The 14667-nt window shown below is 36.0% G+C and overlaps 1 protein-coding gene across 1 annotated transcript in view; it reads left to right on the forward strand.

Moving 5' to 3' along the window:
* LOC150088395 (fasciculation and elongation protein zeta-2-like) overlaps positions 1–14667 on the forward strand; it is a 224977-nt gene that overhangs the window by 103083 nt on the left and 107227 nt on the right. Inside the window, exon 5 of the mRNA XM_090369484.1 lies at positions 12247–12352. Coding sequence (XP_090225610.1) covers positions 12247–12352 — 106 coding nt within the window. The remainder of the gene's footprint in view (positions 1–12246; positions 12353–14667) is intronic.

Below are 14667 nucleotides of genomic sequence, written 5' to 3' on the forward strand. Positions count from 1 at the left end.
TATGCAAGAAATTACTGGTGGCCCTAATACAATAATTTGAATTTTTTTTTTTTTTTGTAATAAGTAAAAGTGACTAGGTAGTGAAACTTCCCCTTGCTGTTTCTGATGGCAGGTGCTCTTTCTTCCCTCTACTATCCCCGTTTTTCTTATCTTTCTTCTTTCCTCAATCTAATAGGGGCAGTGAGTATGGAAGAGGTTTGTTTATCCCTTACCCATATACAAATGGTACTATCTGGGTGGTGGTGGCTCACTGAGAATACCTAACAGTAGTCTTCTCTATTAGAGAAGCGTTACCTACTCGAAGCAGTGCAGTACCCGGCATCTCGTTGTCAGTGCCATACCTAGGTATGAGCGAACTGGGTGGTCGCCTGGTAATATAGTGAGGCCGAATTCCGATGATATTTTAAATATAAAAAAATTGTTGCTTCTTAATATAATACTTTCATTGTACGAAAAGAATTCAATGTTAGGTTATTTATATTATAGTAAATTTGTTTATTTTATAATCAGGTGTTAAAATAAATAAATTTTTGTTATTTTTATTATTTAACCTAGTACATGGCCAAAATTAACAATGAAACAAAGAGACCATTTAGTCGAACATCCTCCTCAAATAATCAAATGGAATTTTCCAAAAGATAATTTAGAAAGGAAATTTTCCACTTCCTATTATAGTAGGTTACTTCATTATGGCTAGTAATACTCAGTTTCTAGAGATTCGGTATTTTGTTTGTATTGCAAACTTTTCGGAGATGGCAAATCGCAACTTAATAATGAATTTGGATGCAAAAACCAGCAACATTTGTCACATTTTTAAGTGAACATGAAAAAAGTGAATCTCATATCAAAAATAGTAGTAGTTTTGCTCAACTTCAAATGAATTTAGCAAACAATATTGATTCTCGAGAACAGAAGTTGTATGAGACAGAAAAAAAATACTGGTATTCAGTAATTCAGTGGTTTTCAACCAGGGTGCCGCAACAACATTCCAGGGGTGCCATGTAATTTGGGTTTAAGTTACTTAAACTTTTTTTTTTTTAATTTGTTTACTTACTACCTCTATATAAAGAATAAAATTATTATATACTGTATATATATAATTTGTATTATGAAATGTAATTTTTCTAACTATTATTGTAATAACTATCATATAACATATATATTTTTTAATATTAGATATATACAAGTGTGTGTATATATATATATATATATATATATATATATATGTGTGTATGCACACACACACACAGGGAGAGAATCAGATCTAACAGGCAGAAAATTGAGTAGGGGTGCCGCAAAATAAAATAAATTACTTAGGGGTGCCATTATTAAAAAAAGATTGAAAACCACTGCGGTAATTGAACGTATAATTCGTGCAATTCAATTTTTAGACTGACAATCTATAGCTTTCCACAAATCACCTGAACAGTTATAAAAATAATAATGGCAATTTTTTGAAGTTAATAGAAACTTTTTCAAAATTTGATGCAGTTATGGTGGAACATTTACACCGTATTCAAAGCTCAAATTCAATAAACATTCAATAAACAAACAAATTCAATAAACATTATTTGGGACATCAAATTCAAAATGAAATTGTTGAACTACTTTCTGATGCTATTAGTCAAAATATAACAGAAATGGTCAAATATGCAAAATATTATTCCATTATTTTGGACACAACCACTAAAACCATTATCTAATACGAGATGGGAAAATCGAAGCGATTAGACTTTTAAAATTACAGACCAAAGAAATATATCTTGCTTTAAAAGAAACTGCAAATGATTCAACAAAAGATATGAACACAAGATTTCAGGCTAATACATTGATATCAAAATTAACATCATTTAAATTTATTTGTTCCATTATTGTGTGGCATGATATTTTGAGTAAAATTAATGTCGTTAGCAAAATGCTAGTCTCAATTTTAACTTGAGTGAAGCTCTCGAAAATTAAAAAAAAATTATAAAGATGATTTAAATGAATATTTAGAACAGATGAATCATTTGAATCTTCTGAAAGGTTGTTATATGTATGTATGTATATAGTATCAACATCTTTCTTTTTTCCTTTTTGTCCTTCATAAACAGTGACTATTACAGTGCTTCTTGGTCTAAAAGCTTAAATTTACAGTTAGGTCATTGAAGGGGCGCCGAAAAGCTGTTTGCACAAAGGCGCCTTACATATCAGCGCCGGCCCTGCGCACATAATTTAAATTTAGTTCTGTCTGATGCAACACATTCTTCAACAACAACAGAATTATTTTTTGGAACATTACAAAGGTAATATTCCAAATGCTACAGAGCAGTAATACCTTACTACTCTGTGTGGTATTACCAGAAGTGCGAGTTTCCAGAAAAAAGCACGAGTTTACCTGTGCAGAAATCCAACCGTTGCAGCATGTTAATTAAAACGAGAAAAAAAAATTGGTTGCTTAGAATTATTGACATTTATTCCAGGAAAAAACTTAGTTCAATTATATCCCAACATCAATATTTCTCTTTGGAATTATTAACATTGGCAATGACAGTTGCGTCTAGGGAGAGGAATTTAAGATTCAAAATGATTAAAACATGTTCACGAGCAACAATTGGCCAAGAAAGATTTAATGGATTGGCCATTATATCAATTGAACAAGATATACTAAAAGATGCAAAAGCATTGGAAGTTATAGACAAATTTATATAAAGTAAATATCCTAAGGTAATGATGTAAAAACTTTTAAGTTTATGGACATAATGTACTAGTCTTTAAAGTTTAAATAAATAATTATGATTTGAATAATTTTTAGGTGTTTCCTTCTTTTTTTTTTTTTTTCTTTTTTTTTTTTCAATTTTACGAATTCTACCTTAAATTTTTGCGAGGGGGTGCAATCTGCTCATTGTGTAGGTAGCCACAATATGAGATATAAACAATGCCTTTACACTATGTACGTAGCCCAACTTAATGGGTTAACTATGGTGTATCTACACCGACATTACACAGCTAATTTATGTTCTGAGAGGCTGTGGAATATCAGGTTATTCTGTTATTTCAGAATTTAGATGTGTCTCTAATGGTGTCTATAAAACAACTGACCATGTTTGTTGTGCGACGTGAAAGATTGGTCGGATATATTTTTTGCTGCTACTATCTCTTTCAGGTATCTTTGTGACTGGAAGAGAAAGGGATGGGGGATGCTTCCATTTCACAGACCATAAGTGAACCAACGGTTGACAGTCTAAGACAGTGCTTCTCAAAGTGGGCGATATTGCCCCCTGGGGGGCGTTTGAATTATCCATGGGGGCATTAGGCATGAAAGGGGACGATAGTAGTCTGGAAGGCTATGAAGCCTTCCAGATTACTGGAGCACTTAAATAAGGTGCATTCAGTTAAGGCAAATAACGACTTGTCTTACATTCAAAAGCTACGTGACAAATTTGAAAAGCACCCAACATTATCGAGCATGTTTTCTTGTTCATCACAACAAAACAACGATGGCTTGCAGGCCTCGTACAATATTTCACTGTTGATTGCAAAAGCTGGTAAGCCTCATACAATTGGTGAAGAATTAATTTTGCCTGCAATTTCTGAAGTTATCAGTACTGTTTTACATAAATCACCACACAATATAATAAAATCTATTCCACTTAGCAATGATACAGTTCAGAGACGGATAGACGAAATGGCCAAAGACACAGAAAATACCCTATGCAACATTTTACGAACAACAGAATTTGCCTTACAAATAGACGAATCAACTCTGCCAGGTAACGAATCTTTACTACTAGCATATGTACATTTTATAAAAGATGAAAAGTTGAACGAAGAATATTTGCAAGATATCTAGAAACGTATACCAAAGGCGAGTCTATATATCAGGTTACTGAAAAGTTTTTTAAAGACAGGGAAATTCCACTTACAAATGTACTTGCTTGTGCAACGAATGGAGCACCATCAATGATTGGCCGTTACAAGGGTTTTATGGCTTATTTAAAAAATGCTGTGCCAAATATTATTACTGTTCATTGTGTCATTCACCGTCAGCATTTAGTTGCAAAAAAGCTTGATCAACTGCACAATTCTCTACAAATTGTTATTACTGCTATAAACAAAATTAAAGCACATTCTTTGAATGGTCGTATATTTCGAAAGCTTTGTGATCAAAACAATGAAGATTTTGAATGATTGCTACTTCACTCCGAGGTTCGGTGGCTGTCAAAAGGCAAATGTCTCAACAGATTTTATGAACTCTTTGATACTGTTGTCGAGTTTTTGAAGATAGGAACGACGACTTTAGTAATGACCTCAAGAAAATGAAAACTGATATTACTTATCTTGCAGATTTATTTGCTAGATTCAACTCAATGAACTTACATTTACAAGGACAAGATGTAACTCTTATTAAGGCGAAAACTCAAATTTCAGCATTTATTTCAAAATTAAAGCTTTTTATGTGCAACGTAGGACGACGTGAATTGTATCAATTTCCAAATCTGTTGGAAATAGAGAAAAAAGAAAAAATAGCTGATGAAACTCTACTAACTTTTTGTAATCATCTAGAAATGTTGCACAGAGATATGCAGGAAAGGTTCGAATATCTCCTTAATTTGAAAATTCCTGATTGGGTTATAAATCCTTTTTTAAATAATGACGATGGTGAACGTTTTGTAGAAGAAGAATTGATTGAGTTACAAAATGAAGTTGAACTGAAGCCAAAATTTCAAAATTCATATCAGGAATTTTGGTTACAAAAGAAAATCCCTGACCATTATCCTGCATTGTGGAGAATTGTAAAAAAATTACTTATTTCTTTTCCAACATCATATCTAGTCGAAACCGGTTTCAGTGCTGTATCTCAATTGCTGACAAAACAAAGAAATTGTCTGGATGTTGTTAAACGTGGCGATTTACGACTTCTACTTACAGATATTAAACCTAATATTGATAAGCTAATAAATCTCCACCAAGCTCATCCATCGCAATAAATATTAAAATTTAATTAACTATTTCCATTAATATCATGACTTATTTATGTAATTAACTTTAATTTTTATGACTTAATTTAAGTGACTGTAACTGACTTTATTTATGTAGTTGCAATTTTTTATGAAGAAGGAATAAAGAATAAAGTGCAGTAAATAGTTTTCTTTATAATTTACACATATACATGCAGGGCTGCATTTACGTTTTTGCAGGCAAACAGACAAATATTCATTTCAGTTATTTAGTTTCACTTTATATTGGTGGGCTAAAAAAAAGCCCTGGCGAGGGCTTTTCTTTAGGGGGAGGCGATGAACCAAAAAAGTTTGAGAAGCACTGGTCTAAGATAGCGTAGTCAAAGCAAGTGATGATCCTATTATATTATAATAGGAGGAATCGCCGATTTCTTTCTCACGAGAAAACATTCTACATGGCGTGGCATACATGCCACGTAAACCAACCTTTTTTCTTTTACTGGCTAGATTAGTTTTATTAACCAAGAACAGTTCAGTATAATAATTTTCTGATAATTATTGTAATAAATACATTTTTTTAAAAGTTTATTTAAATCTTATGATTATGTTCACTATATATCTGGCATTTCATTTTATAAGGAACTCTCCCTAATGGCAACTTTAAGAAATTTTGAATGAATTGTGATATTTGTTATAGCAAACTTTCATAAACCAAGAGTTGCCTGTACTTGGAATGTTGTATCCAAATTTGGAAGTTGCATATACAAAAAGATACAGAACATCTAAAGAATGTGTAAAGAAGGATGACTAAATTGGTGGAGAATGCTAAGCATTCCCTATGAGAGATGTCTTAGAAAATGTGATCTGCAGAGCTCACCTTTGGGGAATTTAACTGAGGTGTATAATGTCCTGAGGTGGGGGATTAGTAAAATGAATAAGAGAGGACTACTCCCACTGGTGAATAAGAACCAGAAAGCAAAACTATGAAATCTTAAGTAAGAACAGTAGGCTACATAGTTTATCAGTGTGTTGAGGAATCAGTTTCCTGAGGTTTGCTGAGTTGGAAAGTTGAGGAAGAATTGAATAGTCACTTTTTGAAGATGGGAATAATATGTAAGGGCCCCAGCCTTCCCCGCTCTCCAGCATATGTAGAATAAGTTGCAATTAAACTAGGAATACTGGGAGTTTCTCTTTCATCTTCAGATGAATGCTCTCTGCATCAGATCTTACGCTAAAGCTGCAACTTAAAAGAATTTTATCATTATTTTGGCATCTTATAGAAAGATTTTTTTTTTTTTTTTTTTTTTGTGAAACCCCCAAACAAAAGAGGTATTAGAACCTATAGTACTTAGTACCGTGCTTGGAGTGGAGGTTGAGAAGATATTTGTTGACATTAGACTCTAACTTCTGTAGACTGATTTTCAGGAAATACGTAAGAAGGAAGGTTTTTCCAGAAAACGGCAGTTGAATGAATAAACGAGGAAGATGAAAAGTTGGACAGTAAATGCATGTTGGCTGGTGGCGGCACATGTTCGGACTGTTTTGTAAGAGAGAGCAGGAATTATAGAAGCCAATTCAGATGAACAGTGCCCATGGAAGTATCTGTAGAAAAGGCATGAAGCAGAAACAGTATGTCTATGAGACAGAGAGTGGAGAGACTCTGTTAGAGAGGAGTCATTAATTAACCTAATTGCCCTCTTCTGAATGGAATCTAGAAGCCTGAGAGAGGTTTTGGGAGCACTGCCCAGATGTAGGAACAATATTCCATGGCAGGGTGGATTTGCGATTTGTACAGAGTGAACAGCTGTTTGGAAGAAAAGTAACGCCGAGAAAGAAAGAGAAAACCAAGTTTATTAGATGCAGTGGAAGGAATATTTGTAATGTGCTTGTGCCAAGAGAGAATAGAAATCAGGGTAATCCCCAAAAGAGATATATATCATTTTGCCTAGAAATCGGATTGTCACCAAAGATAAGCGTAGGAGCAGAGGAATCCTTTTTGCGAGATATAAGACAAGACTAAGTTTTAGAAGGATTGAAATCAACTAAGTTGTCTTTGCCCCACTGGAGAATTACCTGAAGATCCGCATTTAAGAAATTGTTATCAGATTTTCGAGAAGTTGAAGCTGATTGAGCAGGGCAAGGTTTCTCAAAATGGAAAGTGGAATGCAATGTGCTATCATCGGCAAAACTATGGATAGGATTTTCAGTCAATGGAAAAAGGTCATTAATATACAAGAGGAAAAGAGTGGGGGGAAAGAACTGAACCGTGGGGGACACCAGCATTAGTGCAGAAGTTAGAAGACAGAGATCCATCTGTCATCACCCTCAGTGAGCGATCAGAGAGAAAACTGTATAACCAAGGCACCTCCATAGCCAGGTTGGAAGGAGTAGCAGTGTGTAGCACACTCTTCTTGATTAGACTGGGGTTCGAGCCCATCACCACCAAATATGGAGGATGCGGAAAGGTCAGGGAATGACCACCGGATATTCCCGCAGCAATATGGCCTTAGTTGCTAATGCTCCTAAAAACCAAATAACAACAACTGTATAACCAATTAAAAAAAACAGTTGGAAAACGATAAAATGGAAACTTCTTTAGAAGACCTTTATGTCAAACACGATCAAAAGCCTTTGAGATGTCAAGAGCAACTGCTTGTGTTTCACCAAACTTTTCCATTGAATTTGTCCATAAATGAGTAACATAAGCCAGAATATCACCAGTGGATCGACACTGATGGAATCCATTCTGGCGATCGTTGATCAGACGGAAAGTTTCTAGGTAGTTTAAGAGTTGTCAGTTAATTGATTTCTCCATTACTTTAGAAAGAGTAGAAGTAATTGCAATGGGATGATAATTGGATGGGAGGGATTTGTCACCCTTTTTAGGAACTGGCTGGATATGAGCAAATTTCCAAGCAGAAGGAAAAACACCTTTGGAATAAGAAAGTGAAAAATGGCAGCAAAGAACAGGAGTAAGTACAGGAGCACAGGTTTTGAGAACAAGTGGAGAAATACCATTGGGACCTGCAGCTTTCTTTGCATCAAGATTCGTCAAAATCCTTCTGACTTCCTTTTAATGGAAGACCACAGGAGGCATTGAATGGAGTATGTTGGGAATGGTGGGAGGTGTTTTATCGAGATCATTAATATGTGAGTTGGAAGAAAAAATGGGATGCTAGCAGGTCAGCTTTATCCTTGGCTGAAGTGACAACAGAACGATCTGGTTTTGGCAGAGATGGGCAAAGGTTACGGCCAATAGCATTTGGCTAGAGACCAGAATGCTCGGCTACCATTAGGGCAAGAAGCAAGTTTTCTATTCTTAGTCTGTTCAAAATCTAGTTTGGACTGATTAATAACTGCTTTTCAATTGTTGCGAGCTTTGGTGTAGGCAAAAAAATGAAACTGAAGAATTGGAAACAAGCCAATTACGATATGCAACGTTCTTCTGTTGAACAGCCTTAGCACATTTATTGGAAAACCAAGGTCTAAATAAAGGACGAGATTTTAAAGTGCAGTGTGAAATAAAGGATTCCATTCCTGCAAGAATAATTTCACTGACACAATCTGAGCAAACGTTGACATCAGAAGTTTTGAAACAGTAATCTGACCAAGGAAAAGAAGAAAAGAAATCTTGCAAGTCATCCCATTTTGCATTCTTGTAATGCAAAACAATACGAGGTTGGGAATAGCCATGAGATAATTGCCCCATTGGAGATGAGACAATCACCGAGTTGTGATCTGAGGTGCCTAACGGACCACTCATTTTGACCATGTACTTAGAAGGGTTGTTTGTAAGAAAAGGCTCAAGCGTGTTGGCTGTATGGTTGGGATTGTCCGGATTCCTTGTAGGTAAATGAACAATCTGTGCAAGGTCATAGTAATTGCAAAAGCTTCAGCATCTCGACCAGCTGGGTCAGTGTGACTAGAAAACGCAAGCCAGCTGGAGTTGTGAACATTAAAATCACCAAGGACATCATTGAGATTAGAATTGAGACCACGTATATTTGTGAAATTAACTAGGAAACCTGTATCAAAAGCATGAATTCTTTTTTCAGACGGCAGGATTTATTTCATTTCTCATATATACGTGGTCTCAGTTCTCATCTCAGTGATGTCCATTTCCCCTTACAATCTGCTAAACCCCATGTACTTTTTTTCTGACCGATTCCCAGTTATCGGCTGATCCAACTACTGTTCATATCTGTTATTTCAATTATTCACTGTACAATTCCTTTCACTTCAAAGGTGGTACTTGTGCATGTGTCCACTCTAATAGTCCCCATCAGAGACTTAGTAATTTGGAATCTCCTCTTGCCAGTCTTCTCTGGCATAAAATATCTCTACAATATTCTATCAAATTCATCTCTTGCTTGTATCGTTCTCCTGACTCCATTAATCACTTGGAACTCTTATCCTTTCTTTGAAATTGACTTTCTCCAGTCGAACTTTTCTAACAGTGAGGTAATTTTCCCTAGTGATTTTAATGTTCACAACTCCAGCTAGTTGAGGTGCTGAGGCTTTTCCAGTTACTAATGTCTTTGTACTGTTCATTTACCTACCACAATACCAGACAGTCCTAACCATACAGCCAGCATGCTTGATCTTTTTCTCACAAACAACCCTCGGTGGTCCTCTAGGAAACTCAGATTACAACTTTGTAATGGTCTCTTCTCCAGTGGTGCTTCTCTCTCTCTCGTGGCTATTCTCAACCTTGCATTTAGTATTACAATAATGCAAAATGGGATGATCTACGAGATTTCTTTTCTTCTTGTTCTTGGAAATCGTTTCTGTGAAATTATTCTTGTAGCAATGAAATCCTCAATTCCACACTCCACCCTAAAATCTTGTCTTTTACCTAAACCTTGGTTTTCCAATAAATGTGCTTAAGTCTGTTCAAGATAAGAATGTTGCATATTGCAGTTGGCTTGCATCCAAATTTCCCAGTTCGTTTTCTGTCTACACCAAAGCTCACAACAATTGTAAAGCAGTTATTAATCAGTCCAAACTAGATTTTGAACAGGCTAAGAGTAGAAAAATTGCTTCCTGTCAAAATGATAGTTGAGCATTCTGATGTCTTGCCAAAGCTATTGGCCAAAATTTTTGCCCATCTCTATTCCCACCTTTCTCAAAACCAGATAGTTCTGTTGCCACTTAAGATAAAGTTGACCTGATAGCATCCTACTTTTCTTCTAACTTGTGTATTGATGAACCTGGTAAATCACCTTTATTTTGTAGTACTGCATTCTCTGTACAGTCCATTCATTTGCCTCCTGTGGTCTTCCATCAAAAGGATGTCAGAAAAATTTCGAACGGTCTTGATGTCAAGAAAATGCCAGGCCCTGATGGTATTTCTTCCCTTGTTCTCAAAACTTGTGCTCCTGTTCTGTTCTGTTCCCCTTTTTTCAGTTTCTTATTAGTATGAGTATTAGCAGTAGAAAACGGTGCACAAAAATAATCTTATATAGCATCAGCCAAAAAAAAAAAACACTTCCCATTTTATCTATTTGTTCCCTCCAATAGTTTGCCTAGTTCTTCCTTGAATTTATTTAAGCTAATCAACTTCCACAACAACAAATAGAAGTTTGTTCCAGGAATCAATCACCTGCTTTCTAAAGGAAAACTTCCGTACATCTGTTCTGCAACCATCCTTTCTCAATTTGAATTTGTTCATCGTATGTAGTCTGAGCAAGAGGAAGAATCCCATCAGCATTGAGCTCGCTGAATCCATTGAAAGCCTTAAACAATTCAGTCAGATCACCTTGCAAGTGCCTAGTCTCCAGATGCTGCAATTTGCAGAACTGAAGCCTTTCTTGGTAAGAGCACTCCCTTTGTTCCCCTCACCAATTCTGTTGCCCTTCTCTGTACTCATTCCAACAGTTCTACTTCCTTCCTAAAATCAGGCCACATCCATTATTCCACAGATGTTTTCCCTTCTGCTTGGAAATTTGCTCATATCCAGCAAGTTCCTATAATGGGTGACAAATCCCTCCCATCCAGTTATCTTGCCATTGCAGTTACTTCTACTCTTTCTGAAGAAATGGAGAAATATATAAACTCCCAACTATTAAACTATCTAGAAACCTTCCATCTAATCAATGATTGCCACTATAGATTCCATCAGTGTCAATCCACTGGTGGGGCAAAGATAATTTAGTTGATTGAACTTCTAAAAATCAGTCCTGTCTTTTATCTCACCAAAGGATTTTTCTGCTCCTATGCTTATCTATGGTGATACTGATGTCTAGATGAGATCACATATTGGGGAGTACCAAGCCTTATCTCTCTTGGCATAAGCACATCACAAATATTGCTTTCTCTGCATCTAAAATAAGGTGCCTCCGTAGCCAGGTGGGAAGGAGCAGCAGTGCGTAGCACACGCTTCTTGATTAGACCGGGGTTCGAGCCCGTCACCACCAAATACGGAGAATGCGGAAAGGTCAGGGAATGACCACCACATATCCCGGAGCAATGTGGCCTTAGTTGCTAATGCTCCTAAAAAAAAAACCAAACAAACAAGCATCTAAAATATTGGGTTTACTTTTTTGGTCTTGGCATTACTTCAAAAAAAGCTATACTTGCTCTGTACAAATCACAAATCTGTCCTAACATGGAATATTGGTCCCACATTTTGGGTGGTGCCCCCCCCCCCCCCCAAACCTCTCTAAATCTTCTTGATTCCATTGAAAAGAGAAGTTGATTATTGATTCATCTCTTAAAAAAAAAAAAAAAAAAAGTTTCTCCTCTGTCTCATCAATGTTCTGTTTCTGCTACATAACTTTTCTGTAGATACTTCCATGGGCACTATTCTTCTGAATTGTCTTCTATAATTCCCACTCTCTCCTCCAAACCAGTCGGAACACGTGCCTCAACCAGTCAGCATCCTTTTACTGTCCAACTTCAAACTCATAGAACCAACTTTTCTTTCTCATTTATTCCTTCTACTTCAGTTTTCTTTTCTGGACCAATCTTCCTTCATATGTATTTCCTGAAAATTACAATCTACAGAAAGTCAACAAGCATCTTCCCAACCTTTAACTCATGCACCGTATTAAGTACTGTAGATTCTAATACCTTTTGTGCTTGGTATTTTCATAAAAAAAAATAAAAAAACACTGAAAGCAGGCATTTTATTTAATGTTGTTATTTTATAATGTATATGCTGGTAAATTATCATAACCATTTGTTTACTTTTGATTCCTGATCTCTAATTTCATTCAGGATTTTTGTATTTTGTTTTAAACATTTCAGTAACTCAGTGCAGTGCCTTGGGACAGTGCTACTTATTAACAATTGTACTTGTTTTCAGCAACAAGAATCTTCTTCTACAGATGGTCAGCTTTCTGATTCATCAAAAACACCAGATGATGAACTGAAGGGGAAATTTGCCATATCATCCTTATTATATGAAGAAAGTAAGTAGTTGTTTTCATCTTATAATAATTAGAAAAGCACGAACATATTAATAATTTAGAGTAATGTAAGTTTAAGAACAACTCTCATTACAACAGTTTTGAAGGAACTGGCACCAAAGAGCACTGTAGGCAGGATAGTCCTTTTTAAATAGTATTTTTCTTGAAATATTTTGATAACATTTTTTTTTTTTTTTGGCTCTTCTTTTTATATATTAAGCTGAAAATCCACACTCTTAAGTGTACTATGCTTACTTTTTTTGCTTTTACTCTTCAACTTTTTTTATGTGAAAAGATTTGAAAATTAAGAGATCTTATTGAATTAAACATATCTTGAATATTATCATATAAATGTAGTTTTTTTTTTTAATGAAAACTCCAAACACGACAGGTATTAGAACCTATAGTACTTAGTACTGTGCTTGGGTTGGAGGTTGAGAAGACGAAAGAAAATATTTGTTGACATTAGACTCGACCTTCTGTAGACTAATTTTCAGGAAATATGTATGAATAAGGTTGTTCCAGAAAACGGTAGTTGAATAAATAAACAAGGAAGATGAAAAGTTGGTTCTGCGAGTTTGAAGTTGGACAGTAAATGGATGTTGGCTGGTGGCGGCACATGTTTGGACTGTTTTGAAATAGAAAGCAGGAATTATAGAAGCCAATTCAGAAGAACAGTGCCCATGGAAGTATCTGTAGAAAAGGCATGCAGCAGAAACAGTACGTCTATGAGACAGAGAGTGGAGAGACTCTGTTTGAGAGGAGTTATTAATTAACCTAACTGCCCTCTTCTGAATGGAATCTAGAAGCCTGAGCAAGGTTTTGGAGGCACCGCCCCAGATATGGGAACAATATTCCATGGTAGGGGGATTTGTGATTTGTACAGAGTGAACAGCTATTTGAAAGAAAATTAAACGCCAAGAGCCAAAGAGAAAACCAAGTTTTGTAGATGCAGAGGAAGCAATATTTGTAATGTGCTTTGCCAAGAGAGATTAGAAGTCATGGTAATCCCCAAAAGAGATATATCATTTTGCATAGAAATCGGAGTGTCACCGAAGATAAGCATAAGAGCAGAAGAATCCTTTTTGTGAGATATAAGACAAGACTGAGTTTTAGAAGGATTGAAATCAACTAAGTTGTCTTTGCCCCACTGGAGAATTATCTGGAGATTGGCATTTAAGGAATTGAGCGGATATTCGAGAAGTTGAAGCTGATTGAGAGGGCAAGGTTTTTCAAAATGAAAAGTGGAATGCAATGTGCTGTCATCAGCAAAACTATGGATAGCATTTCCAGTCAATGGAAGAAGGTCATTAATATACAAGAGGAAAAGAGTGGGGGAAAGAACTGAACCTTGGGAGACACCAGTATTAGTGGAGAAATTAGAAGACAGAGGCATCTACAAGCACCCTCAGTGTGCGATCAGAGAGAAAACTGTATAACCAATTACAAAAAGGCTCAGTTGGCAAAACATAAGATGGAAACTTGTTTAGAAGACCTTTATGCCAAACACGATCGAAAGCCTTTGAGATGTCAAGAGCAACTGCTTGTGTTTCGCCAAACTTTTCCATTGAATCTGTCCATAAGTGGGTAACATAAGCCAGAATATCACCAGTGGATCGACACTGACGGAATCCATACTGGCGATCTTTGACCAGACGGAAGGTTTCTAGGTAGTTTAAGAGTTGGCGGTTAATCAATTTCTCCATTACTTTAGAAAGAGTCAAAGTAATTGCAATGGGACGATAATTGGAACAAGTGGAGAAATACCATCAGGACCTGGAGCTTTCTTGGCATCGATATTCGTCAAAATCCTTCTGATATCCTTTTGACGGAAGACCACAGGAGGCATTGAATGGAGCGTTTTGGGAATGGTGGGAGGTGTTTTACCAAGATCATTAATACATGAGTTGGAAGAAAAATGGGATGCTAGCAGATCAGCTTTATCCTTGGCTGAAGTGATAACAGAACCATCTGGTTTTGACAGAGGTGGTAGCAGATGGGCAAAAGTTGTGGCCAATAGCTTTGGCAAGAGATCAGAATGCTTGGCTACCATTAGGGCAAGAAGCAAGTTTTCTACTCTTAGCCTCTACAAAATCTAGTTTCGCCTGATTAATAACTGCTTTACAATTGTTGCGAGCTTTGGTGTAGGCAGAAAATGAAACTGAAGAATTGGAAACAAGCCAATTACGATATGCAACGTTCTTCTCTTGAACAGCCTTATCACATTTATTGGAAAACCAAGGTTTAGAAAAAAGGACGAGATTTTAAAGTGGAGTGTGAGATAAAGGATTCCATTCCTACAAGAATAACTTCCACAT

The sequence above is a fragment of the Mastigoproctus giganteus genome, chromosome 3 (assembly GCF_048544385.1).
Source record: "Mastigoproctus giganteus isolate SK-2022 chromosome 3, ASM4854438v1, whole genome shotgun sequence".
NCBI lineage: Eukaryota > Metazoa > Arthropoda > Arachnida > Uropygi > Thelyphonidae > Mastigoproctus > Mastigoproctus giganteus.